We start from the raw sequence: 26,287 nt of genomic DNA on the forward strand, positions 1-26,287 counted from the left end.
AGTGTGTGTCATCTCTCCTCTGTGGTGTATTGGTAATGGAGAAATGTGTTTGCGTGATAAATCTGTGATGTTACTTTTTGAGAAATGCACGGAATTGCAAAACACTTAAAGAACGTAAGAATCAACATCATCTGTGACATGCTGCCGATTATCACAGAAAGTCATTTTGACTCATCCTTCAGTTTGAAAAAAATAATAATAATAGCTCTGTGGGAGATTTAAAGGGGCCATGACATGAGAAATCAAATTTCGCTTGATCTTTTGACATATACGAGGTCTTTGTGAAACTTTCAGGTTGTTTTATTGGTACAGTTTAAAACGTCGTCTTCATTATAAACAAAGTATTTATTTGATCAAGAGCCAAAAATGGCTCATTTTGATATTGCGGGATCTGTGATGTCACACGGGCAAAACATTTGCATATGACTTCCTCCAGAGCAAGATATCGACGAATAGTTATATACATCATTGCACCATAGCATTCAGTCGCTTAACAGCTAACATATTTCCACACTAATCCATTATAATCATTGATGCCGTCTACAGTATACAGATGTGCAGTTTCTGACATAATGTTGTCTGTTGACAACAGGACAAATGGAAGAGTGAAATAACGTCTGCTTTGACGCATCTAGTTTAAACTGCTTTTCGTCTCTATACAGACTTCAGAAGGATCCCTGCATCGGAAACACGTAAATTATTTATTTTTGATGGTGTCCCGGATCACGTTGGGAGGATAATGTTTGTTCTGAGCATTTTATTTTGTAAACGAGGCATATTGTAATGAAGAGTTTGCAAAGAAACTTTTGTTGAAAGATGAGGCAGACCATTTTTGGATCTAACAGTAGCTGCATCACAAACCGTAAGTAAATGATTTCATAATGCTTTGTCTGTAAATAACAGTTTTAAATGGATAATGTTTTTAAAAAACGTACTCACGTGCAATAGCGAGTTGATACTATGTTTCCTATGCAAATGACGTTAGCCAATCATAACAGTGGCTATTTACTGACAAGCCTTAAAGAAATGGCCCTTTAAAAATGGATCATTTCAGACAGAGGGTCAAAATGAGTAGTCTGGGAAAACCCAGACAACTTCCGGCAAATTTAGATTTGCTTTGAAAGTTAGTCTGGCAAAGAGCTCATTCAAGCCCATTTCCAATCCGTCGAAATCGAGGCACCAATCAGAAACGTTGGGGCGGGCTTTACACGATGACGACAGCGCTGGGATTTTGAAGCAGATTTTGTAGCCTACATTACAAAGATGGATGCCGCCGTCGAACATCACTCGTTCGAATCAGCTATCGCGTCTGTTTTAAGCGATTTGAACGTTTCCTTTTTGTTAAAAACCGAGCAAAGAACAACACTCGGAGATGTTTCTCCGCCGCTCTGCATACGTCATCTCCTTCATCGCTCTGATTGGTTTTAGGTCTATCCGCGACGTCCGTTGGTGACGCCCCTCTGGAAATGATTTATCTATGACGCTTTACCAGACCATAACTCAGTTACAACTGACAATGGTCTGGTTTTAACCAGGCTACAAAATGAGGGCTGAAAATTATAAATTTTATGCATATTTGTTTTTGTGCAAAAACTTTATTAACATTTTAAGTGGATCTCAAGAAACATTAAAATAAAAAATAAAAAATTCCATGTCAGTGTTGGGGAAGTTACTTTTAAAAAGTAGTGTAACACGTTACTCGTTACTTCTTTAAAAAAGTAATCCGTTACTTTACTTAGTTACCCCATATGGAAAGTAACTTAATACGTTACTCGTTACTTTTATGTTGCTTGACTTTGGGCAGAACCCAATATCTTTTCCTAAATGTGTAGGCCTAAATAAAGTTCTACTATGCATAATGCCATATATAATGCCATAAATGCATAATGCATTTATCAAAATTTTGAATATTTATGAAGAAATGCCCGTTAATGGATAGGCATATGCATGTGCGGCGTTAGGAAGGGTCTAGAAAGAAAGCCCCCAAGAAAGACCAAAGCACCCCGTTAGCACCCCCAAAAATAATTTCTGGAAGCAATTATATTCAGGCTGTATTCTATGGAAGTCCTGAACCGCATGGTGAAGAAAAAAAATAACACTAATCTTATTTTGACATAATAAGGGGACATTCTAATCTGCATTAAGTCACATTAGGCGTTCTTAAAATGGTTTTCTATGGGAAGAAAATGCTTAACGTGTAATTAAACGTGTATTCTGGGCTCATCTGATTTTTTGTACATAGTATAGCACTTTATTATGATTTTAGTATCATAATGATTAATAAATGCACGCACAATTATCCGTGAACTTGATAAATGTTGCAGATATGTTTTATGCACGTAAACAAATGCCTTTCAACTTATGTGTGCAAAATTCAGAATTAAATGAATGTGCAGCAATTTGTACAAATAGAGAGTCTAGGCCTACTATATGTGTTGTAGCCATTAAATAAGCCCATTTAGTTTCATATTTGTTAAAATATTATAATTTATAATGTTATTTTTTTTCCATCTATGTTGATTATGAAAAGTGAACAGCATGAGTAAGATGGATGCGCAATATATCGGGAGACGTTGAGTGGGTCAGACATGATTTTGACCACTTCATTAAGTTTTGTTTTGAAGAAAGCCTTTCTTTAAAGTGAATTTCGTTTTGTATAAATTGTATCTTAATTTTAATAAATTTTTTTAATCAACCAATTGCTTGGATTTAATAAATAAGAAGCAAATATAGCAGACAATATAATCATGACATGGAGGCGCCGGCGCGGTCACTTGTTGCACGTGAACTGGAGCGCATCTCATCATAAATTAACCGAAACTCAGCGTATATATAGAAAGCTTGAAATGTCTTTAAACGAAACAATTCAAAACGAAAATAAATCTGTCAAATCTGTCAAAAGTCAAATCTGTCAAATGACGGAGATCGCTGTCAAATCATCATCTGTCCCTGGGAAAAGTAACGTTGCGCCGAACTGAAAAACGTTTCGTTACCAAATTTTCAGCAGTAGCGCGTTACACTTTTTACACTTTTTACCCGAAAAAGTAGTTACGTTACTGTAACGTGTTACTTTGTAACACGTTACACACAACACTGGTCATGACCGTTTTAAGCAGAAATGCAGCTATTTATAAAGTCAAAATTGCTGATTTAAATTTAGATATTTTATTTAAATTTAGCTATTTTTCTAGGTAGGTAATCTACTAGTTATGCTTTACTGACTTGAGTCTTAAGGTAAAGAGCCTGTTTCTGGTATCCTTGCACATCTCATGCAAAAGATATTGGGTTTATGGGCTAGATGGTCATTGCAAAGACAATGTTAGTAAGTGATTTTATAAAACGTTTAGGTTTTGTAGCTATACTTAAAATATATATTTTAACGTTTATTCCACTGCAATCCAGTGCCCCACAGACTTTCCTTGTTAGTGTAATTACTGTAAAGAATTTTTGTTAGATTTTATAACCTGAGGGATGAGTTGAAATTTGTTAAAAGACATGATCATAAGCATAACCCAACGTAACATTCCTGTCACATCTCATCTAGACCATATAATAGTCTAACCATAACTTTCTATGATCTCAAAGTAACTGAGACTAAAAACTCCCCTCCCATGTCACTAGTGGAACAGTCTTGAGGGATTTCAGCACAGCGGACCGTACCATTGCAGATGAGGAGCGTGAGGAGTGAGAGGTGTGGTGGCGGCCGCTCTCCATCCCGCCGTGAATCAGGTAGGCACTGCCGCTGGAAATGATCTGACTGCCACCCACATCCATAGCGATTCCCACCATGCTGTGGGCAGGCACTCCACCAGCAGACGAGACAACAGTGGTAACCTGAGTTCCCCCCGCTTGAGAGTCGAAATAGTTGCTTCCGCTGCCCTGTCCATACAGCTGGGACTCAGGGTTGTATGAGTAGGCAGTACGACTGAAGGAACGGAGAATGACAGTAATGATTAGGGTTTAATGTAACCTCAACTTTCAAAGCACATCTTTTGACTTCAAATTTTCAACAGTCTTTAAAGTCCCCCTGTGGTGAAAATCTAACTTTGAATGTTGTTTATATGTCTATGTGGTGTTTTTAATATGCTTTAAGACAAATGATGTGTAAATTCATAAGTCTCTCCCTTAAAACTGCAGTGAACCAAAGACAGTCTCAAAAACGCGGTTTGAAATCGCTGGTGTTTCTGACGTCACAAACTATCTTGTAACCAATCACGTCACGTCAACGTGTGATCGCCAACGAGTGGATCTCTGAGCTGGTGTGAGTGAGTGAGTGAGTGGAGGCGGGGTAATTTGCATATTCATAGAACAGGGTATACTAAATGAGGCAACATTCAAGCTATTTTAAGGCATGAATAATTTTTTTTCAAGGAAAAAAAAACGTTTAATATGTCATTTTGGTGATCAAAGATTATTTTTAAGGGATAAAATTATTGACTACAGGGGGACTTTAAAAGAAGTTTTGATCTGATTCTGGACTCCATCTATGTCTAAATGAGCATCTTTAATGACCAATTAAAGGAGACATATTTTAATATTATTTAGCTAATTAACTACACAATGGACATGAACATACAGAAAAACAGACCGAAAGCTGCTAGGGTTTTCAATATCGATATGAAAATATTAGATATTAAAACACACAGTCATCCATTATTAATCTCCCCCAAAAGAAACACTTTCCATAAAAATGCGTGAAGAATAGGGCCTGACACACTTAAAAAGGCTCCCGAAAAATTTACTAATTTCCTTTTTTATTATGATCAAGCAGCCATTGAAAGTCATTAATTTGTGTTTCTGCCATGAAAAAGGGTCCAATATTATAAAATATGTTAAATATTAAATATTAGTGCCTTACATTTTTTATTGAGTGTTACAAAAATCAGCCTCTTGTACACAAAATGATGAACTGAACACAGGTTTGATTGACAGATTGATAGGTGCTTACATTGTGCCATTGGGGTAGACAGCCTCTGCTCCCTCTACGTACTGCACCTGGGACTGGTACACATGCTGAACCTTCAATCAGAGAGAGAGAGAGAGAGAGAGAGAGAGAGAGAGAGAGAGAGAGAGAGAGAGAGAGAGAGAGAGAGAGAGAGAGAGAGAGAGAGAGAGAGAGAGAGAGAGAGAGAGAGAGAGAGAGAGAGAGACGAGAGAGAGAGAGAGAGAGAGAGAGAGAGAGAGAGAGAGAGAGAGAGAGATCAGACTGGAACTAAATAACCACTGCAGGAGTTCTGAGATGTGCTAATGTAGATTCTGTAAGGGAAATGGGATGAACAGCTGTATGCAGGCTGCAGGCAGTAGGGGGCAGTGAGCACAAAGCTTCGCCTCAACAATCAGAGACGCCCTGTCGAACTGGGAAACTACTTATTAACATATTAGTCGCAACAACCCAAGCGTGACGTGTGAAAAGTAAAGCATGCCTGCGTTTCGGGGTTCTGACAGTATACTGGGAGAGAAAGAGCTTGATGGAAAGACAAAGACAGTCACAAGAGAGTGAAAAAGATATGTAGAGAGGCAAAAGATAAGCCAGAGGTGTTGTGGGTCCTCAGGATGTGCAGTGAGCGTGCAGGGTTTGACTGTACTGTGTGTGTGTGTGTGTGTACCTGCTGAGGGACCTGTTGCACTCTAGGCACTGGCAACTGCTGCACCTGAGCTCCCTTCTGGGAAGAGCCGGTGGCCTGAACTAACACACGCTGCAGGTGAGGGACACACACACACACAAATGTAAACATTAGACCCTTTTCTATTTAAAAAGTGAGGTGCGGAATTGTTCAGATGTTCGAATGCAATTATTCAAGTTTAAATTCGTCATGAAACGGATGTTGCGATAGTCTTTTCTTCCCTATTGTGAGGTACTTCTTGAATGAGACAAAAAAAATCTAAGAGGGGACTAGATTTTGTCCACGGGGATTTGATTGGATCATAGGATCCTTGTCATTTGCTATTGCTGTGATCTCATGTGAGTGACAAGGTTGTCATTAAACACATCATCAGAGAAAAGAAAAGATGTCGGTGCAAGAAGGACGGGAAGTTACTTTTATTTTGAACTAAATTAAGCCATTTTCGTGGCAATGCAACTGTGGCATTTCCAAAACTTCTGGCTCAACAAATGGTGTGAGCTTGGGTTGGGAGTGGGACTACCTGTTTGTCTAAATAATGGAAGGTGGGTGGAAGGGCAGTTTGTTAAACCAAAATACATACATTTAAAAAAAATTAAAAAACACTGCAAAAGACCTCAGGATCCTGAGAAAGATCTGTGGAAAGTTTCGTTTATACAAGTGTTGTCTTTGATCCAGACTGCTAGCACCACAAATGTTACGTACAGAAAGTCTATATTTCATTCATTGCTGTTTTTCGTCAAATCCTCTACAGCTGTCCAGGGAAATGTGATGCTCTGTCCAAAATATTAACCGAAATCACATAAAAAACTGGTTTCTTTGGATGTGAGGTTGATCCAAAGCCAACATCTCCCACAGCAGCACCACGCAAAGTCGCTGCTAATCATTTAAAGTGGCTCTGACAGATGAAGGGTGTGGGTGAGGAGAAATCTTTCATCGCTTCAGATGGATCCAGTGCATATTGAAAAGCATCTTTAGAGAGATTCAGAACGATGACAGAAGAGCAAAAGCAGCTCAGATCTTCATATTAAACTGCTTGTGTGGGAGGAGCTTCCTTAATTATTATTATTATGCTACTTTTGTGCATCAGTGCTGAGCCTGCTTACCTGTTGCGAGGCGGGAACGGGCTGAACCACCGGCGCCTGGGCTGAAGTGGACGTTCTCAGCGCCACAGTGGACGCCGACTCTGAGCTGCCCTCTGACCGCTGCATGGTTTCTCCTAGTAGATAGTAAGCATGTAGTATTAGTATATGTTAATATTAATAATTAATATTGTAAGAATTCACTCATGATAATGTTTAAACATGCCAACAATTAATAATTTAAAGTTTTTATTTGAAAAAGTAGATTAGCATTAGTAGGTTATATTAGCACTTGTATCAATAATTCACTCATGATAATGTTTAAACATGCCAACAATTAATAATTTAAAGTTTTTATTTGAAAAATTAGATTAGCATTAGTAGGTATACCACACAGTCAATTTTATTTGAACAAAATCAGTACAAGCTTAGAATATAATTGCACAAAAAACCAATGCAGATGACTGAGAAAAGAGTAAAAGGTGACAATATATCACTGTTTATGCTTACACACTAAGCATAATGTCAGGATCATATCATGACTAAAATGTCATCGGGTCCAGTTGAATTTGCCACATCTAAAGAAACAATGCAATCAAACTAAGCCCCAACAGGTTGCGAGAGTGGATAAGAGCGGCCGACTGAAAAACAACTGCGCATGTGCCAGGAAAAGTGGGATACAAAGCGGCTTTCACACCGTCTTCTCCGAAAGGACCAGCTCAACCTAGCCAAGTCAGGCTGAGTCACCCGCATCCCCAGCAGGCCGCTCACCTCTGAACTCTATTATGGAGGAAAGAACAAAAGAGACATTAACAATCCCATCACAACCGCAGTGCGGTTCAGTAGAAGGGGAATTGAGTTAGAAGAACTGAGTTTGACTGTGTCGTCGAGATCCCGATGCAACTCTCCAAACTCTTATGGGCGCACACAACAACGGGAAAGAGAAGAAGAGAGTGACAAATGGCGACCAGACAGCCTCCCACGGAAAAAAGATAGAATAGGAGGTGAGAGCAGGGGGGACTTTGGAAAAAGTGGAGGGGCAGAAAAAACAACATCCCTCCCCCCAAACCCCCCAACCATGAAAAGAAAAAGGAGGTAAAAAACTAAAATGGCAATGAGGCTGGTCCCCCCCCCCACCAGGACACTGATGATCTCCAGTGGTTGTTTGGAATGAGAGTCCGTCTCTAGGGGCTCCAATAATACAGCTGATATGAGGAAATTCCTCAATGCTTTGTAAACGTTTGTCGGTTGCTATGGTGAGGGATCCATGGCAACCATCCCTAACTCTACCACCCCCCTTCCCCTTGTGCTATTCTTTTTTAAGCTCACACACACAGGAACTTTGGACTGCTGGAGAGACTGACAGACTCAAAGACGGGGAACAGGTTACAGGGGGGCAGCCGATCTCTGTACATCTAAATAAGCTCTTAACCAGTCCGACGGAGCATTTATCATCCCCACCAGTGTGCTCAACAGGTCCCAGAACTGCGTTTACGACGCGTGCCTGCATTGATCCTGACCGACACGTAGTAGCGGAGGTTGATGTGAGAGCTTCAAGAGACCCCTATGACTGACAGTTTGTTGTTAAAGTTTAAAATGGAGCAAAAGGCAAGCAGTAAGCTTGATTTCTGCAGGAAAAAATGGATGCTAATTACAGGCACTTAAAGTTTTCCTCTGGGAGTAGAGAATAAAGAATAAAAGCTAATTGTGTTTCCTGACATTAGTAAAATAGAAGTAATGAATTCTCAAGTGTGAAGCTCTATTCAAAGGTAAATTAATTGGAGAACTTTCCTCGTTTTCAGAAAATAAATGAATTGTAATGAAGACAACGGATGAATCAGTTCAGTAAAAAATAAAAATAAAAAAAGTACTCTGTGTGTATATACTGCAGAAAGAACACTACAAATGTGTTTTTAAAAACCAAAACAGCAATCCTGTGGAAATCCATTAAAATCCTAAGTTTTAAAGCAACATTACACAGCGTGTTCCAATACCAATAACTTTATGTTTTTTTTTTTATAGACATTTTTCAGAAATTTGTTATCAACAAATGTTTTTGAGCAGCGTATTACAAGAAAAAAAAAATGTAATTCTACAATTTTATTAATTTCCATTAGTGATGCAAAATATTCAGACCGGAAATTAATTTCCGGTTTCGGCTTAAAGAGTTTTGAAAGGCCGAAATCATTTGACTGAGGCCCCATCCACACTACTGCGTTTTAGTTTAGAAACGGATAATTAAAACGAATACGATCTCCGTCCACACCAGCGTTTTAGCTGCGTATTAGAATTGATCTCCGTCCACACCAGCGTTTTAGCTGCGTATTAGAATTGATCTCCGTCCACATTAAAACGACTGAAAACGCGGATCACGTGACCATTCACCAACACTGGGCATGCGCGTGCCGGTGTAAACACAACTTCATTGATAAAATTATCCCACCATGCTCTGGGTTACCCCCAAACCGACGCTCCATGTACGGTCAACGCCGCCGCTGCACATGGGAATTGTCACAGATCGCTCGAATAATAGCTTGACTCCGGCGCATGTAGGCAGTTATAGCGTTGTAAAATGCAGAATTTACTACAGAATTTTCTACAACAGCTGCTAGCAAAGATATACGCCATGACTGATGACACCCAATCATAGAGCCGAGCGTGAGCCTCTACTACGTCATCGTTTCTAAAGTCCTCCGTTTTGACCCGTCTACACTAAAACGCCCTCCGGAGATTCAAAACGAAAACCGGATCGGCAGCGTTTCTAAACTTCTCCGTTTTTGCCGTTTTAGTGTGGACGGGAGGTGCAAACGTAGCAAAAGGTCTCCGTTTTTAAACGAAAACGCAGTAGTGTGGACGGGGCCTGAAAAGGTGACGTTTAATTAGCGCTTATTAGCTTTGTTACTTTTGATATGGAAAAGTCTCAGCTTTCAAATTCTGCCAATTTTATAATGAAGTTCTAAAAAGTGTTTCTTGATGCTCTTTAATGTGGCGTGACAGATCGCTGTAGCCTCCTCAGTTAAAGCAGTAGCGCATCCTCTTTACTAGCGGTGGGAATCTCTAGGCACCTCACGAATCACGAATCGATTACGATTCAGAGGGCTGCGATGCGATGCTAAAACGATTATCGATGCATCTTTTTTGTGTGTGACTACTTGGTACTTTTAAAGCAAAGTATTTATAATGACCCATACATTTTGCTGTAGCTTTTATACAAAAATATAGAATTATGTACCAGGCCAGCAGCTAAAATAATGCTTGTGGACTTATGCATATTCTGAATAATTAGTAACATACAAAGCTGCTCTTATACACAAATAAATAATAAAGAGTCTGAGACTTATGACTTGAAATTGTTGCTGTATACCACAATCAAAAACAGCTTATACAAAAAAAGTAAATGAACATCTGCAGAGAGCACAGTCAAAATGTAACTTTTTGTGACTGGCATTGCACTGATGTACTGTGACTGTGGAGGGCAGTACAGTAAACCTATGTATAACAGATCTGTTTACAGCATATTGATGTGAAAACAAAACAATACAGAAAGCAGTTCTCATACAAAAATTTTAAAAAAGGCCACAATGAAATTATGCCAATTTTCCATATGTTAGCTTTTAACGAAGAGGGTCTGAGGGTTATGCGTCTCTGTTAAGTGCACGCACAGACTGTCCGGGCACTGCACTTCCACGCTTCAGAGTTACGCCGTTTGCGTTCCGTCAATATTAGGTTATTAGAAAAAAATAAAGTTTTTTGACATTTGTGAATCGATTCAGAATCGTCCGCATCGCGATGAATCTAAGAATCAAATTTTTCCCCGACCCCTACTCTTTACTACAAGTTATAGCATGAAATGTTGAAAGTAATAGTACTTGCTGAAATGTATCATGTCTCATGTTATCGATCAATCACTGTTTTTCAACTAAGGAAAGATGTCAATAAAACAGCTTGTAAACATATCACGTAACGCTGCATTTACCTCAGCTAAGCTATTCAATTAACTTATTAATCAGCAAGAAAAAATAACTCTAGAAAGGAGCATTTTGATAAATATATGCACCACATTACATTTGAATTTTTATACTTAATTTGTTGTCTTTATTATTTAATGTACACTACCGTTCAAAAGTTTGGGGTCAGTGAGAATTTTATTTTTATTTTTTGGAGGAAAGAAATCCATACTTTTATTTATCAAGGAATAATTAATTTGATCGAAAGTGACAGTAAAGACATTTATAATGTTACAAAAGTCTTTTGAACTTCCTATTCATCAAAGAATCCTAAAAAAAAAAAAAAAAAAAAATGTACAACTGACAGACCAACAACTGTTTCAACATTGATAATAATAATAAATGTTTCTTGAGCATCAAATCCTCATATTATACTGATTTGTGAAGGATCATTTGACACTGAAGACACTGACACTGGTGATGCTGAAAATTCAGCTTTGATCACAGGAATAAATTACACTTTACTATATATTCACACAGAAAACAGCTGATTTACACTGGAATAATATTTAATACTATAACTGATTTTTGTTGTATTTTTAATCAAATAAGCGCAGCCATGGTTAGCAGAAGAGAATTCTTTTAAAAGTATTTAAAATCGCACCGACCCCAAACTTTTGAACGGTAGTGTATGTTTGAATAAATCCATCATGTTAAAGGTGCAAAATGCAAGTCTCTGAGTTTTTGCAGAACTATGCCCCCTCTGGCGACAAGCGAAACTGCAACCAGAGTTGTGCACGCTCATGGAACACACGCATCTTTTATTGGATATGTTTTTATGTTTCATGTTGTACTATTCTTCCGAACACAATTCCTAGTTTATGAAACTGTCAATGGTAGTAAAACCAATTCTGATTGTACATGTATCTAGCTTACGCTAAAGCATTACACATTTTACGCATCGTCATTTGTTGGCATACATAGATTGGCCGTATCAAACATTAGAGACTGGGCTATATCTTACCGTTTTATCAAGAAAAAAGCCAACTGAGGATCCCGTTTGAGACCAAGAGCAGACCGGAGATCTTTCCATTTGTTGAATGCCTTCCCGAGGTTGACTCTCGTCTTACTCCGACGCCTGTCTGACTCCAATTTGGACCTTTTGGTGGCACTAGACAAAAAATTTCTTTTCTTTACTTTACGTGGAGTTTGCGTTGGGGTTTGGAATGGACTACAAGCCGGTCTCTTTGAATCCATCTTCTACCTTTGACGCACAAGTTGTCTTCGCTGATGCGGAGAATGGCGGCGCCGGCGAATACACAAACCTGCGAGACATAGCCTGGTGAGCGTGAACGCGCATGACGTCACGCCCAGTCTCAAATTCGAGCCCGAATCCCTCTTATATATTTTACTGTACAGGATTATAGAGGCAATCTCAGTGCGCAGAGAAGGGCTCATTCAGCCCATCAGGCAGTTCTTTAAGCATGTATAGGATAGAAAAACAGGTATTTTTAACATGAAAAGTTGCGCAATGCACCTTTAACAACCCATTCCAGCGACTGTTTAAATGTTCATATCTCAACAACCAATTGATAATTAAATAATTAAAAAGTTTATGTAAAACTGCCTTTACGTGAGGTAACTTAATTTATATATGAGCGCTGAATGTTAAATAAATGTGATGAATTAATTGATTACAAAAACTTTCCCTTTTGGTTTTTGGCTAAATGAAAACTTTCAATTTCAATGCATCACTAATTTCCATGACTTTTAATTTGACCGTGAGGACGATTCAGTGTTGAAATTGAACATCAGTAGGCCCAGATGTGTCGATTTCAAAAGGAATTCAAATAGATTCAAACATGTGTCAAGCAGGAACTATGACAACTCTTATCAGTAGCTAAAGGCATAATCAAATTAGCTGAAATATTTAAATCAACAAAAACTCAAGGAGTGGTGGCTGGTAGAATTTTATGAATGACGTTGGTTCCAGTTCTGTGGAAATCTGTGGATTTGCGGGCACAGATTATGTGTGGGTGTAATCACCCAGTCATCACCAGGCTGGAAGTCTTCCAGTTTGTTTACACCAGTTAGAAGAAGCGTGTACATGGTCACAGTCATGCTTTCCAACTGGACTTGCTGGATCAGTCAACCGGAGTTATTTGGTTCAAATCCCACAGACTTTGTCTAACGCTCACCTGAACCAGACTGGAAACACGAGTCAGAACGTCAACAAGCTTCATCAGAACTTCATCAGAGGGTAAATAGTATGAGTGTGCTTAGATCTTTTAAAAGAAAGGAATTTGCCTGAGGGGTGCTGCATTGGTTATAAATATGTCCTGGGCTGTCCCTGCTGCAGTTATCTTTGGAGCTGATTCCTGCCTACTGCTATTATTCACAGAGAATGGGAGAGATCGCTCGCTTCGGTGAGAAATCAAACTTCAGCCTGTCGGTCTGAGTACTGAGCAGCGGTTCTCAACCAGCTTTTTCAAGGTCCAAAATTTGCATTGACTTGCATTGAGCGATTTTCAAGTAAGGACTTAAAGTAAGATATTTACATGACACGAGCAAAACACTTCACTCCCGTTTACATGCAATTTTCATTATTCTGATTATTCTCTACTAGCGTTTTTCAATAAAATTGAGAAAGAGTAAAGTAGGTTAGTTAAGGCCCCAATATACTTATAGTTCTTAGGGGTAAAAATAAGTTTGTGATACCTTTCCCGAAAAAGAAGTTTGAAATACTAGCGCTGCTGGGAGATGCATTAGATGAAGATGTAAAAATGTGCTGCGCACTTTGTTTATTAATATAAACGAGCATTTATATGGCACTCTATACAATAGATTGCTTTAAAGCAGCTTTACATTAAATTGAAAGCAACACTGAATCTGTTTTTTCATTTTATTGAATAAAGTACAACTTTCTACTATAAAGCAGCTCTCCAGTGTGTTCATGTTTTTACTCTGACCTCGACGGACTGAACAGAATAAATGAACCGGAGAAGATTTCCACATTCAAGAGAGTGGAGCTGCAGAGCACACCTAGCTATTATCTAAACGCCATGGACCAACGGTAGTTCAGCGGTGTTAACCAGCCGGGGCAAATTTTTCTGGAATCTTTGCTTTGGCAAAGCTGTTTCGAACTCCCGAATCAAACTACAAATTGATTTTGTGATTGTTCGAAATGACGTCACAGCAGTTCGTTCTTCAATTTCGCTTGAAGTATATTGGAGCCATTAGATGTGCACGTCACTCTTTGTCTGAGCTCCAAGAAAAGGTTAAAATCCACACAAATTCCCCACCAGCAGCTATGGGCCGCACAAAGGCAGAAAACAGCAGGAGCCCCCCGGCACTTTGGTGTGAAGAGCGAGAGGGGCCCGTCCCGAATAGGCTTCTGGTTTATTACAGTAGAGCAGAGACTCCCCGCCGCACGATACAAGCGCTCACCTCTGCTCAACACAAATGAGCTATTAAAAGACCGCCACAACATTGTGGCCATTCCCTTCTGTTCTCATTAACCTGAGTGCGAAGAGATGGAGAGCGAAATTCTCTCCTGGAAGTATGCTGGCAATAAACCAGGCCTAAATGACAAAGAAAACACAAAGTAATACCTGTGATTGAGGTTATTGTTGAGAAGAGGGTTTAGACACATCTGTCATAGACAGATTGAACTTAAACAACACTCTATCAGAGCAAAGCACATGCAGATGTTCAATTAAAAACAGGAGCCCACAGTCTTGGCTCTTGTTTGCACTGGCCCACATTGTTTGCAGAGCAACAACGGTTGCTAGTGGCAACACCGTCCACTCCCGTTTCCAGGAGCCTGTTGCTATGCAACCAACAGAATACTTCCCAAACCAAACAATGCCATCCCCCAAGTGATCCTTCTATCTCACATTAACCAGAAACTTAGAACAATAAATACATAAGCTATTACTCTGACCCTCTGGAGCGGAGGCAGGGACTCGGGGGGGTTGACATGCGGTTATAGAGAAATATCTACAGAAAGCCGTACTTCAGGACTTACAACTTTCTCTGGTATGAGATGCTGACAGGGACTGTTAAAGCCATCAGAAAGACAAAAAAAAAAAAAAAGTAAAGAAAAGAAAAGAAAAGAGAAGAGAAGAAAAGAAAAGCTGCCACAAGTCATGCTTGCACCGCGACACTCCAAACACAACAATCACTTTGTAAACGAAGCCTCAAATTACTTTTCCAACTAAATAATCCAGACGTTCCTGACAGATTTGCGGCTTGGAAATAAACTCTGATTGCTTTTACGACACGCCGGAAGCTACGAACAGCCGTGTAATAAAGCAGAGACACTTGTTGCCATTAAAGGGCCGTCTATACTGGACATCTGTGTCCAACAAGCTGGGCTGATGTTCCGCAGATACGCGCCTTTCAAAACACACAAAATGCTCCTACCACTTATGATATAGATAGACCATCCATCCAAACTAACTACAAATATGAAGTGTTATTAAGTAATGGTGGTGTGTGTGATTTTTAACTTTTAAATACTGTATTTGCATACACAAAATTAAAGATCTGAGGCCAGGTAGGAGATTTCTCTAAGAAAGGCAGTTCTTCATATCTATTTAAATATCGTAATGACTGATCCACTGAGATTAAGGTTTGCAGATGGCAAGGTTGGGCTTTGGAAGTGGACAGTTTAAGTGGTCAGCTGGGTCCTCATGTGAGCCCCTCAAAACAAATCCCCCAAAATAGGCACATCTCCAAACCCTCAATCTTCAATTGCTGTCACAACCCTAGCCCATCCGTCGCCAGCACACCAAAAGCAAAGGGCTCTGCAGCCAGGGAGAATCGGTCGAGCGTTGCCATAGAGACCGTTTGTTCACACTTACAACTCCACAACCCCCCTCCTCCTCCTCCTCCGGTAACCCTTTCCAGATTTCCGCACCACCCCCAACCCTGAGCTGAGGATGATTCCAAAAACGGGCGGGGGGAGTGTTGTAAAAGAGAAAGCTTACCTTTGCAACATTTGCAAGAAGGTGAAGGACAACACTGTTAAATGTGTCTGGTTCCACAGAGATAACTGCCTTTTCTTTCAGGGTTTTTTTTTTATGGTGATGATGACAAACTGGTGGAACTCCAGTTTTTGTTGTCACACCACCTTGTTGCCCATAGTGATACAAAAACAGAGGACTGAGCTGTGAAAAGGAGTCTCTAAGAGCAGGTGTCTGTCTGGGGAGAGAAAATATACGTTCTGGTAACTACAGCAAGTGACACATGCTGTAAAGAGTTTTTCAGAAACGTGATGGATTCCAGTCAGCCAAGTTACTGCTGCAGGCTTTATATTGCAACAGTGCAACAAGTTCTGGCTGGCAAAGAAGAAGCTAGATTAAGACAAAAGCACTATTACATGCACAATTAAAATATGTATTCATATTTTTTATATTATATGTAATAAAATAACAGTGCCGTTTCTCTTTGAAAACCCTCTTCTGAAGACTTCCAGACTATCAATGCTTAAATGCCAAATGGCATCAGGTCAGCGCCAGCGGTAGCCAATATAGTTAAGAAGGAAGACAGAAACTTCCTAAAGTAATTCTGTCATGCCACATTGTCTCCACATTACTTCTACACCTCGACACTCAGATTTCAGAGTCACGTAGGCTGAGTAATCATTCTTTTGATAATCCACAACATAGCCTTTACTCCATACTATCTATGACTGATTTGATTTCATCTCAACAACAAGTGGATTATCACACACCCTTTAAGATGTTCTTATGACACAGTGTGGTGATCTCTACCACTCGTAAAAAGCTTCAACATGCGTCATTGGTATTTATTTAAAATTGCTGACTAATAGTCCCCCATTACCACCAAACAGGGAAAGACTGTCTATAGACACATGAGACTTAATAAAATTTGCCTTTCTTGATCCGTCAAAACGGTTCAACACAAGACAAATTCTGTCCAGCTCATCAAGCTTCTTCTTGCAAGTATCACATTATGTAATCCAATCCAGTCACGTCAACGGCAGCTATGGTCAATCTAATGGGTGTTTCTCTGGATTGTGTGTGCCAAATATTCCAGGATAAGGACATTACATAAAATAAATAGATCGATAATCAGTTTGACCAATATTGTTTTACAGATATTCACAGATTTTCTACTGAAGGTGCAGTCACATTACTGTAATTTCAGTGCAATTTTGCAGACAAAAAAGGTCCATAATCTACCGTCAATGGTGTAGTGATGCATGAAGCAACACTCGCAGAGATGTCACTTTCAAACCAAGCAGCTTTCTGTTGGTCAGTGTGGCAAATTCCCAAGACCAACTTAAACACAAGCAAAATCTGCATGAGGAACTTTTCTGCCCGCACGTGAAACCCCCGATCGAGCAGATTTAAACCACTATTTAAATGGCTCACAAAATTTCAAATGTTTAGAAACATTACACTTTTTTCAGTTAATTTTCTCATTAACAATAATTGCATTTAATAATATTCATTATGCATAATGTTTATTGTTGCAGTATAATAATTTAGTTACCATTGTGGCAAAAAAAGAAACCCACCTTAAAATGTTAAACAAGTATACAAGTTTCAGTCATAATAATATTCTAATGTAATGTCCTATTGCTGCTTATCCACAATTCCATACACCCATTTTCAAGATTGATATCTATGTGTTTACAAGCATCTATCTGATTCACACTGGGTTACCAAACACTGATATACCGAACAAAGGTGTGTTCTGTTTATGGGTATTACGGGTACAAGTGATATAGGCCTAGTGATATAGAAATATAGTGTCATTCATTTCAAGTCAAGATATCACATGACTGGGTCATCTGAATGATTCAGTCATGCCATTACTGGTGAAATACTGGTTATAATAAATATTAGGAGAATAGAATAAATCTGCTGTGAGTATGTGGTAAACTATACTGTATGTACTATAGTCCTTTTAAACGATTGTTGCCCTGATTTGTAATTTACGAGGGCTGGGGGGGGGGGGGGGGGGGGGGGGGGGGTGGGGGTGGCAGAACGACTGTTTGAAAAGTTCTGCATACAATAGACTGATAGCAAAGAGGTCAATAGAGGAGTCACACAAGGTTCAGCCCTCACAGAATCAACAAGCTCTCGTCTGGTGTCTATTCAGGTGCATAAAGAGGTATGAATGGGAAGCTGAAGTGCACATCTGCACACAGGCCAGGCTTGAGCAATGCATAATAACTACAGAGATGTCAGCCTTGGCGGAAGAAAAGTCCTGAATAAATTTTTTTTCTGAGGGTCCGAGTGTACCGGAGTGAACTTCTCCAGGATGAATGAGAGGATGGATGGAGTCTGACGCTATAAAGTGTGCCAAACCTCATAGTGATGGATATTAAACATAACAGAAGACAGAAATTGAGTACATACTAAATCTGGACTTTTTCAACTTAAACTAAAAAAAGTAAATATTTAGTTTCAATAATGTTGTCCTAAATCACAGACACTGACAGTAAAAAGAACGTCAAGGACTTGAGGTTAACATTAAGAAAACTGGAAAATGGACAGGAAAACACTAGTCGTATATTATGCAACAGTAAAAAGAGGGGACATTAGAGGGAATGTCCATCTCTCCAGACTAAGGCGAGATAGAGAAGGCCATTGTGATGCAAATGTCACAGGCCAGTGTGCTGTTTGCGGCAGGAAATTTAATTAGCAGTTGTGGAGCTAAGATACAAAGCAGGTGGAATGTAAAGAACGCTCAGACGAGGAGCGGCTTGAGACGAATTCGGGGGGGTTTGAACGCTGAGGGAGAGGTTCTTGTGAGCAACACATTTCAGTCTCAGACAAGTCTCAGCCTGCAGCTCAGACATCTCAACTAAGTCACACGTTTCCTTTTTTTTTTCACAAAGAAAACAAGGATCAGCGCACTTCGATTGCCTTTACTCATTTCATCACGGACCGGCTGGGCATAACATAGTTAGTGATACCGATGGCCGATATATCACTTCACATTGTTTAATTTAAAGATAGTAAATAACACAAATATAACAATTGCAAAGTCTGAAGTTTGCCATGTTTTGTGGAATTTATGGTTTAATAGGCTAGATATTCAAAGACTTAAAATAGACATAATACGATATAAATGCATATTTTATGAATATCAACAATATATTAAAAGTATTATAGTGTTTGCTTTTCTATAATTAGACAGAACTGTTAAACTGTAAAAACTAATGCCAATGGAGAATAGGAGCCACTTGAAGGTAAGCCTGTAAGGTTAGCAAAAAGAAAAAAAGCGTAACGCCTGCTAACGCTGTGGTACGCAGGGAAGGAGACCAGATGCCGTTTTTTTAATGGATGTCAATGGAAGAGAGACTTCACTATGCTGCATAAATTAGCCTTCGTCTTATAAATATAAATTAGATCTTTTAATGAAACGACAACCCATCGGCTAATCTTAAACATGTTTGCTCTTAAACATTCAAATTGGATTGATCTATTTTTTACACCGGAGAAAAAAACAAACATGCTTCATAAGAGAAGTCACGGACAATTGTGCGACAGGTATGATTCCGTTTATGGCACTTCTCATTCATTTCTATGGTATCTATCCACAAACAGTAATTGATTGTCGCAGAACTCGAACGAAACTGAACGAAATTCAATAAGACCATCTCTACCCTGTCCATCCGAGTTCTGATAACTTTTTCTGTTGGACTGATAAGTGTCATAAACGGGACATTTATTTTTGACAGCACTGAGAAAATGGACAGTGCAAACAGACAGGAGCTCCCATTCTCCATCTTCATTGGTTTACTGTATTTGTTTTACAGTTTTGTCTAATAATAGAAAGGCAAACACTATTTTTAAAGCACTAATTGAGATCCCTAGATACTATTTATTCATTTCCCAGAGCCTTTGGTTTCACTTTATTTTGTTTCTGTCTAATTTAGACACTACTAACCTTGTAGTAACTTTGCAACTTACATGTCAACTAACTCTCATTTAAGTATTAGTAGACTGTAGTATAATGTTACTTTAGGTTAAGTTTTAGGGTTCAGGTTAGTAGTATAAGACATGTAGTCGCAAAGTTACTTATAGTCAGTAGTAAAATGTCTGTTGGCGGACCATCAAAATAAAGTGTTAGCAGAGATTAAGCAGAAAGTCTAATACTGCAATGAGAGTTAGTTGACATGTATTTGCAAAGTTACTTAGTTAGTAGAATGTCTAAAGTGAACCATCTAAATAAAGTGTAACCGAGCCTTTTATCCAAAGCAACTTACAAATGATAATACAACCAAGCGATTCATGTTACTGCCTCCTTGGGATGAAAAGTGATACAAAGACTACATACTAAAATAGTATGCATTCTGGTTAGAATAGATAGATATAGCTTGTGTCCCTCCTTTTATTAGTCTGATTCCTTGAAAAAGTAGTATACCATCTCCTCAACAAGCCACATAATTTGAGTCTTCATTCATGTTTGTAGCACAAATAATATGGGGTGAGTTGTGCATCAAAGTTTAATACTAATGGTTAGGAGCTTGTTCAAATCCCTAAGCATGAGCGATAACAACAGAGCTAAAATAACTATTTGTACGCAATTATCAGGCTGAATCTTCTTGGCTGCATTTCAACCTGTCAATTCTGTATAAAGTTACAGGAGTAAGCGATTTCAGCAACGTTAGAGTGAGAGATAAGATAAAGAGATAATTACAGCCATGAACACAATAACAAATCATGATAATAACATCTATGGAGACATGAAAAAGTTCAATCATCAGCAGAGTTGCTGCCAGGACGGCCTAATGCTTGATTTCTAAATGAGCTTTTGTCAGTGTCAAAACAGCTTATGTGTATTTCAACTCAGATCAGTTAATTAGGGTTTGTTTTGTGTAATGTATTAAAGGGATAGTTCACCCAAAAATGAAAATTAGCCCATGATTACTGAACCATTTACTGAAACCCTGAAGCCATCCTAGGTGTAGTATAAGGCATTCTTCTTTCAGATGAAAACAATCAGAGTTATATTTAAAAAAATGTCCTGGCTCTTCCAAGCTTTATAATGGCAGTGAATGGTTGTTTCGGTTTTGAAGTCCATAAAACTGCATCTATCCATCATAAACAAACTCCACACGGCTCTGGGGGGTTAATAAAGGCCTTCTGAAGTGAAGGGATGCGTTTGTGTAAGAGAAATATTCGTATAGAATATTACAAAGTATTATTACAAAGTAACACATTACAAAGTAAAATTCTAGCTTCCGGCCATGCACAATCTACTTGCGCCTAAAGCGCAACTAAAGCCGGGTGCACACTGTGCAATTCTGGCTGCGATTTCGCCGTCTGAGATCAATTTTGCAAATCCTAAAAGAATCCTCTGATCCTAGGCTAAAATCTGAAGTCTTTGATCGTTAGTTTGACATGTTCACCGACAGCCGATTAATGACCGTTGCGATAAAATTTTACCTCAGACAAAATTCTGGCAGTGTCAGAAGATTTGACTCACAGTCAGGCAGTGTGACTTCTCCTACGACGACCGTCAAATTGTCTTCGTTTTTCAAGACAAGCCGTGACCAAAATTAATGTTAGAGATTTCTTTGTAGCCACCATTTCAATCCCGCGTGTAATGCAGCTCACCGTCACCGAACGTGTCATTGATTGATGATGTAAAACTCCAGACAAGTTTTCTTGTGTTTGTCCTTTTTTAACGCATCGTACCGTCTTGACTGTCGTAAAGTCTGACATTTATGACAACTGAGATCTACAGTGTGACATGGCTTACAGCGAGGATCATGTTCGTACAGTCTGACCAGCAACAATCGCAAAGGACTATCGTACAGTGTACACCCGGCTTTTCGCAACTGTGACGTCGGCAGTAGCGTAGTGTGTCAAGGCGTAGCGTAAATATCAGCAGTACGTCGCATTACTGGCTTAAGTTGCGCTTTACACTTAAGTGGAATCCGTATGTTCATTTGGCCGTGAGCTAGTTATTTTACTTTTAAATATGAATATTTTTCTTACACAAACGCATCGCTTCACTTCAGAAGGCCTTTATTTACCCCTCAGAGCCGTGTGGAGCATTTTTATGATGATAGATGCAGTTTTATGGACTTCAAAACAGAAACGGCCATGCGTTCACTGCCATTATAAAGCTTGGAAGAGCCGGGACAATTTTTTATATAACTCCGATTGTATTTGTGTGAAAGAAGAATGCCATATAGACCTAGGATGACTTGAGGGTGAGCAAGTCATGGGCTAATTTTCATTTTTGGGTGAACGTATCCCTTTAATGCTTGTAGTCCAAGTATTATAACCCCTTACAGCACAAGCGCAGCTGCCAGGTGGGTACAGCAGCGATCTGCTCCGGGCCGGGCTGCTTCCACACGGGCTAAATACAGCATACACACACGGGAAAGCTGTATCTTGTCATCTGCCACTCGCTCTGACACCCTTCCCCCCCATGGTGCATCGGTGCACAGTGCACACGTACAAATACTTTTCAAAACGGACCGCTGCAGCTGTCTCCTTGAGAGCTGCGCTCTACTATAGTCCATTAAAAGCTCAGCGTGGTTTAAGGTTACAGTAGACTCTGCTACAACAATCATAAAGTCTCCATGATGGCAGATGACTGGAGATGAACTCTGACCTGGGAACAGGACGCAAACATGGGCACTGATAGATGAACGTGACCTAATGAGGTGATTCATTGCACTTGCATGTACAGATTTAGGTATAATCATCACCCCTATCACTTCCTGTTATGTAAATGTTCCTATCACTTCCTGTTCTGCTTTCCTTGAATGATTTAAAGGGATAGGCTAGTTCACCCAAAAATGGAAATTCTGTCATCATTTACTTCTTACATTTTTCTTCTGTGGAGCATAAAAGAAGATATTTTGAAGAATGTTTCAAACATTTTTGTCCATACAATGAAATGAGACAATTTTCTAAATATATTTTTTTGTGCTTCACAGAAGGTGGTCAGTCATACAGGTTATTTCTTAGAGATCGTCTATAGGTGATAAACTATAGTTCACAAACACCAGCCAGAACAGTACTGCCACTTCAAAAGGAAGCGGAAGTGTAAAATCATGGCATTTGTGAGTCACCTCACCTGGCTAAATATGGTACCATACTGTACCAGCATTTCCTCTTTGTTCTCCTTTCGCTATATAACCTGCTTTGCAAACCGAGATGGTGTGCACGTCCATCACCACAAACAGAGATTGAAGAGAGCTGATTAAAAACCACTGACTTTTGAAAGAATAACACAGCACCCCCGGCCCAGCTCCTCTCTTTCCATAACCCTGGCTGTATTTGTGTATCAAGTTGCCATGTAAACATAACAGCTGCTTGGATCTGGGTTGCACGGAATTCCATTCCCATTCCTTTATTTTTCTTTGTGGTGGGTGTGTAACAAAATTAAAAGCTTGATTTGGACTACACTGCATTACGGGGCTTTGTCAAAACAAGCGAACAAATGGTTTTGAATTTGCCCACAGGTTTAGAGCTAATCTGTTCCTCACGTGTGCATTACAAATCTAACGAATATATAATTACCTACACATCTGTGGAATTTTAAGGTGAAACTTTGCCAAATATTGATTTCAGCATGATAAGATTTTGATTTTGCACAGTCAAACCGCCCCGCGTTTGACTTAATATTAATTACATCACGTGACGAAGAGAACAACGAAGAGCTAATCTTTTAAAATTCACCTACTTGTCTTTTTCAACAGTTAAACCATACAAGCTGTGATGAAAGAGCAGTCAAAAGACACAGTAGACTTACAAATGACAAAAATGCCAGTTTTTGCTATTACATAATAAATATGTGAAGCCTTGAAAGCACATAATATAGAGCTACACAATAATATATAGCTACACAAAGCAAGATTGCATGAACAAATGGTCCATTTTAGTGAGGTTAAATTTATCATGCATTCACATTACTACCATAGAAACAGTTAAGCAGTGATCTAAAATAAATTAAATGTCACTCACACACACTATCAAAATGCCTTATTCCTGCTCTTCTAGAAAGCACAGATCTCAAATAATATGTGCAATGAAGCCATCAAAAAGTCAGTTTGCATCAACTGAAGGTTTAATGATGTCAACTTACACTGCATTCAAAAGTTTGGGGTTTGGCGTTTTCTATTTTAATATTTTTTATTAAGTAATTTATTCCTGTGATGGCAAAGCTGAATTTTCATCACCCATTACTCCAGTCTTCAGAGTCACATGATCCTTCAGAAATCATTCTATTATTCTGATTTGCTGCTCAAGAAACATTTCTTCTTATTATCAATGTTTAAAATAGTTTCGCTGCTTAAATTTTTGTGGAAACCGTTTTTTTCCCCAGGATTTTTTGATGAAGAGAAAGTTCAAAAGAACAACATTTATTTGACACAGAAATATTGTGTAACATTGTCTTATATTTTTTATCAATGTAATGCGATCTTGTCGAATAATAGTATTTATTTATTTTTCAAAAATCTTATTGACCCATACTTTTGAATTGTAGTGTATGGCTGAACCAATGAATTAGTTTGGGTCGGGAAACTTGTTTACCTGAAAAATATCAGGTGGACGGCAAAAGGAGTGACTGGGAAACCTGTATGGAAATCATCATTTTTTTTTTTTTTTTTTGGAGGCACAGGAATTAAACACCTCCTGTTACCGGGGCCCCCTAGTGCTCAGGGCCCTTGGTTGCATCCAAGTTTGCCCACTGGGTTAAAGAATATGCAAAAGAAGGCTATGCAAATTTACATTTAAACACTGAAATTCTTTGATTATAATTGGTGTGGAGTCAGTCATGTCGAGAGCAGAGTGTAGTGTACCGTCCTAGACTCAAACACGGGGAGGTCTGAGCTAAAGGGAGCTTAGTGTGCAAGCCAAACCTCACAAAAACTAGCTAACTGGACATCACACTGCCCAGGAAACAGCGACTGGCCTCATCAATAATTAACTTCAATTACATGAATCATTCATTTCTCCTCCAGCCTGAAAATGCACCTGTAACAACATATTTCATTACAGAAACCAGATCTTATAGGCCTTTGGAGATGTTGCGTGGTGAAGATGCGTTTGAGGAGGATTTCAGAGCTCAGTGAAGCACCTGACAGTGGCAGCTTCAGCTGAGCTCAGGAGGGACCCGTCACACACAGCGACAAACCCACTCCCACTCTGACAGGCAAAAACGCTTCATCTCAAACATCCTTGAACCGGTGCTGCAGAAAGGGTGAAATAATCGAAACTATCCAAGCATGGTGTTATAGATAGTGAAGAACGGGTCGGCCAACATGATTTGTGTGTTGCATCAGGATCTGCCTCTCTCTCTATGCCAATTAACCTCATTATCAGCTGCGCTTTCAGTGGCACTGACACTCTCAGCTAAAGAGAGATCAATAGAGAAGCACGGCCCAATAAGGGGCGACACCTGGACCACACGCTATTGTCATGAAGAGGGCTCATTACCAGGCTCTCTGCTGAGCAGGTGTAACATCGCCACGGCGACACGATGCAACTCCAGAAAAATGACTGCAGCTTCGGATGAGCACAGTCAAGCTGTTGTCAAACTGTTAGCATCAGGCAGCCCTGATCTCATTACGACGACAATGCAAATACATAGGCTATCTCATTTGCTCACAATTACTACAGTGTGGCATTTCAAATCACTGACACAGCTCTACTTAGTTACAACAAAGTTTAGAAAGGTGGGAAAAATATGCATATCTACTATTCCTAAAATCAATAAAAGTTTTGAATTTGAGGTTTCAGACAAATTTTGAATATACTTGCAAATGGCAATTAAAACTGTGATTTTTTTTAATATCACAATGTGAATAAAACATGGGAAATAAAGATATAGAATAGAAACTATTTTATTATTATTAGTTTATATTATTGTTTATATAAATGTATGCTGTTTAATATCTGCAGATTGGTTTTTAGGTCAATGGCAATGTCCAACATTATAAAAAAGGAAAATAAATTGAAATAAATTAAAAATGAGATGTTGAAAAACTTTGCCAAATTAAATTTTGTATTAATTTTAGTTTCATAAATTTAAAAATAAATTAATTAATTCATTAATAGCATTTTTTTTTTTTTTTTTTTTTTTTTTTTTTTATGTGAAAGACTTCAAACATGTCAAGTAAATGCAATTAAAACCCCCTTTTAAAAATCCTTTTTGCACCCCGAATAAAATAAAGATGAATTTTTCAAACATATTTTTATGGTAAAAAAAAAATTATGTTTTTTTTAAAAACAAATATCATGAATTTGCATGAACATCAAAGGGTTTTCATAGTGTTACTGTATTTGATCGAACCTATGCTTTTGCCTGGACGAAATGTTTTTTTTTTTAATGTAATGATCTTTGTAAAGGTCATAAGGGTCTAAAGGGGTCCTCTATGATTTATGATTTTCTTGTCTCATGAGTCATGACAACACAATAAAATGACTTCCTACACGCTGACTACCCTAGTAACCACACTAATTGTGTGGTCAAAAGTGGGTTGATTTAGTGGACAAAAGTTTTTAAATATTAGTAATAAAAAAAACTACTTCACTTTAATGACAAATAACGTCATTGACCCTTTTTCAACAGCCTGCAAAACATTTTAGCTCAGGTAAGAGAATACGATTTGAACGATGACATTTCC

General features: G+C 38.8%; 1 protein-coding gene across 1 annotated transcript in view; it reads right to left on the reverse strand.

Annotated features, from left to right (window-relative positions):
- The window catches only part of rfx2 (regulatory factor X, 2 (influences HLA class II expression)), a 49,376-nt gene that overhangs the window by 22,106 nt on the left and 983 nt on the right, over positions 1-26,287 (reverse strand). The window contains exons 2-5 of the mRNA XM_056252349.1: positions 6,728-6,840; positions 5,571-5,696; positions 4,949-5,019; positions 3,661-3,925 (exon numbers count right to left, since the gene is read on the reverse strand). Coding sequence (XP_056108324.1) covers positions 3,661-3,925; positions 4,949-5,019; positions 5,571-5,696; positions 6,728-6,832 — 567 coding nt within the window. The 5' untranslated portion in view covers positions 6,833-6,840. The remainder of the gene's footprint in view (positions 1-3,660; positions 3,926-4,948; positions 5,020-5,570; positions 5,697-6,727; positions 6,841-26,287) is intronic.

Source organism: Rhinichthys klamathensis, unplaced genomic scaffold, assembly GCF_029890125.1.
Source record: "Rhinichthys klamathensis goyatoka isolate OS25496 unplaced genomic scaffold, OSU_Roscu_1.1 h1tg000094l_1, whole genome shotgun sequence".
Lineage (NCBI taxonomy): Eukaryota > Metazoa > Chordata > Actinopteri > Cypriniformes > Leuciscidae > Rhinichthys > Rhinichthys klamathensis.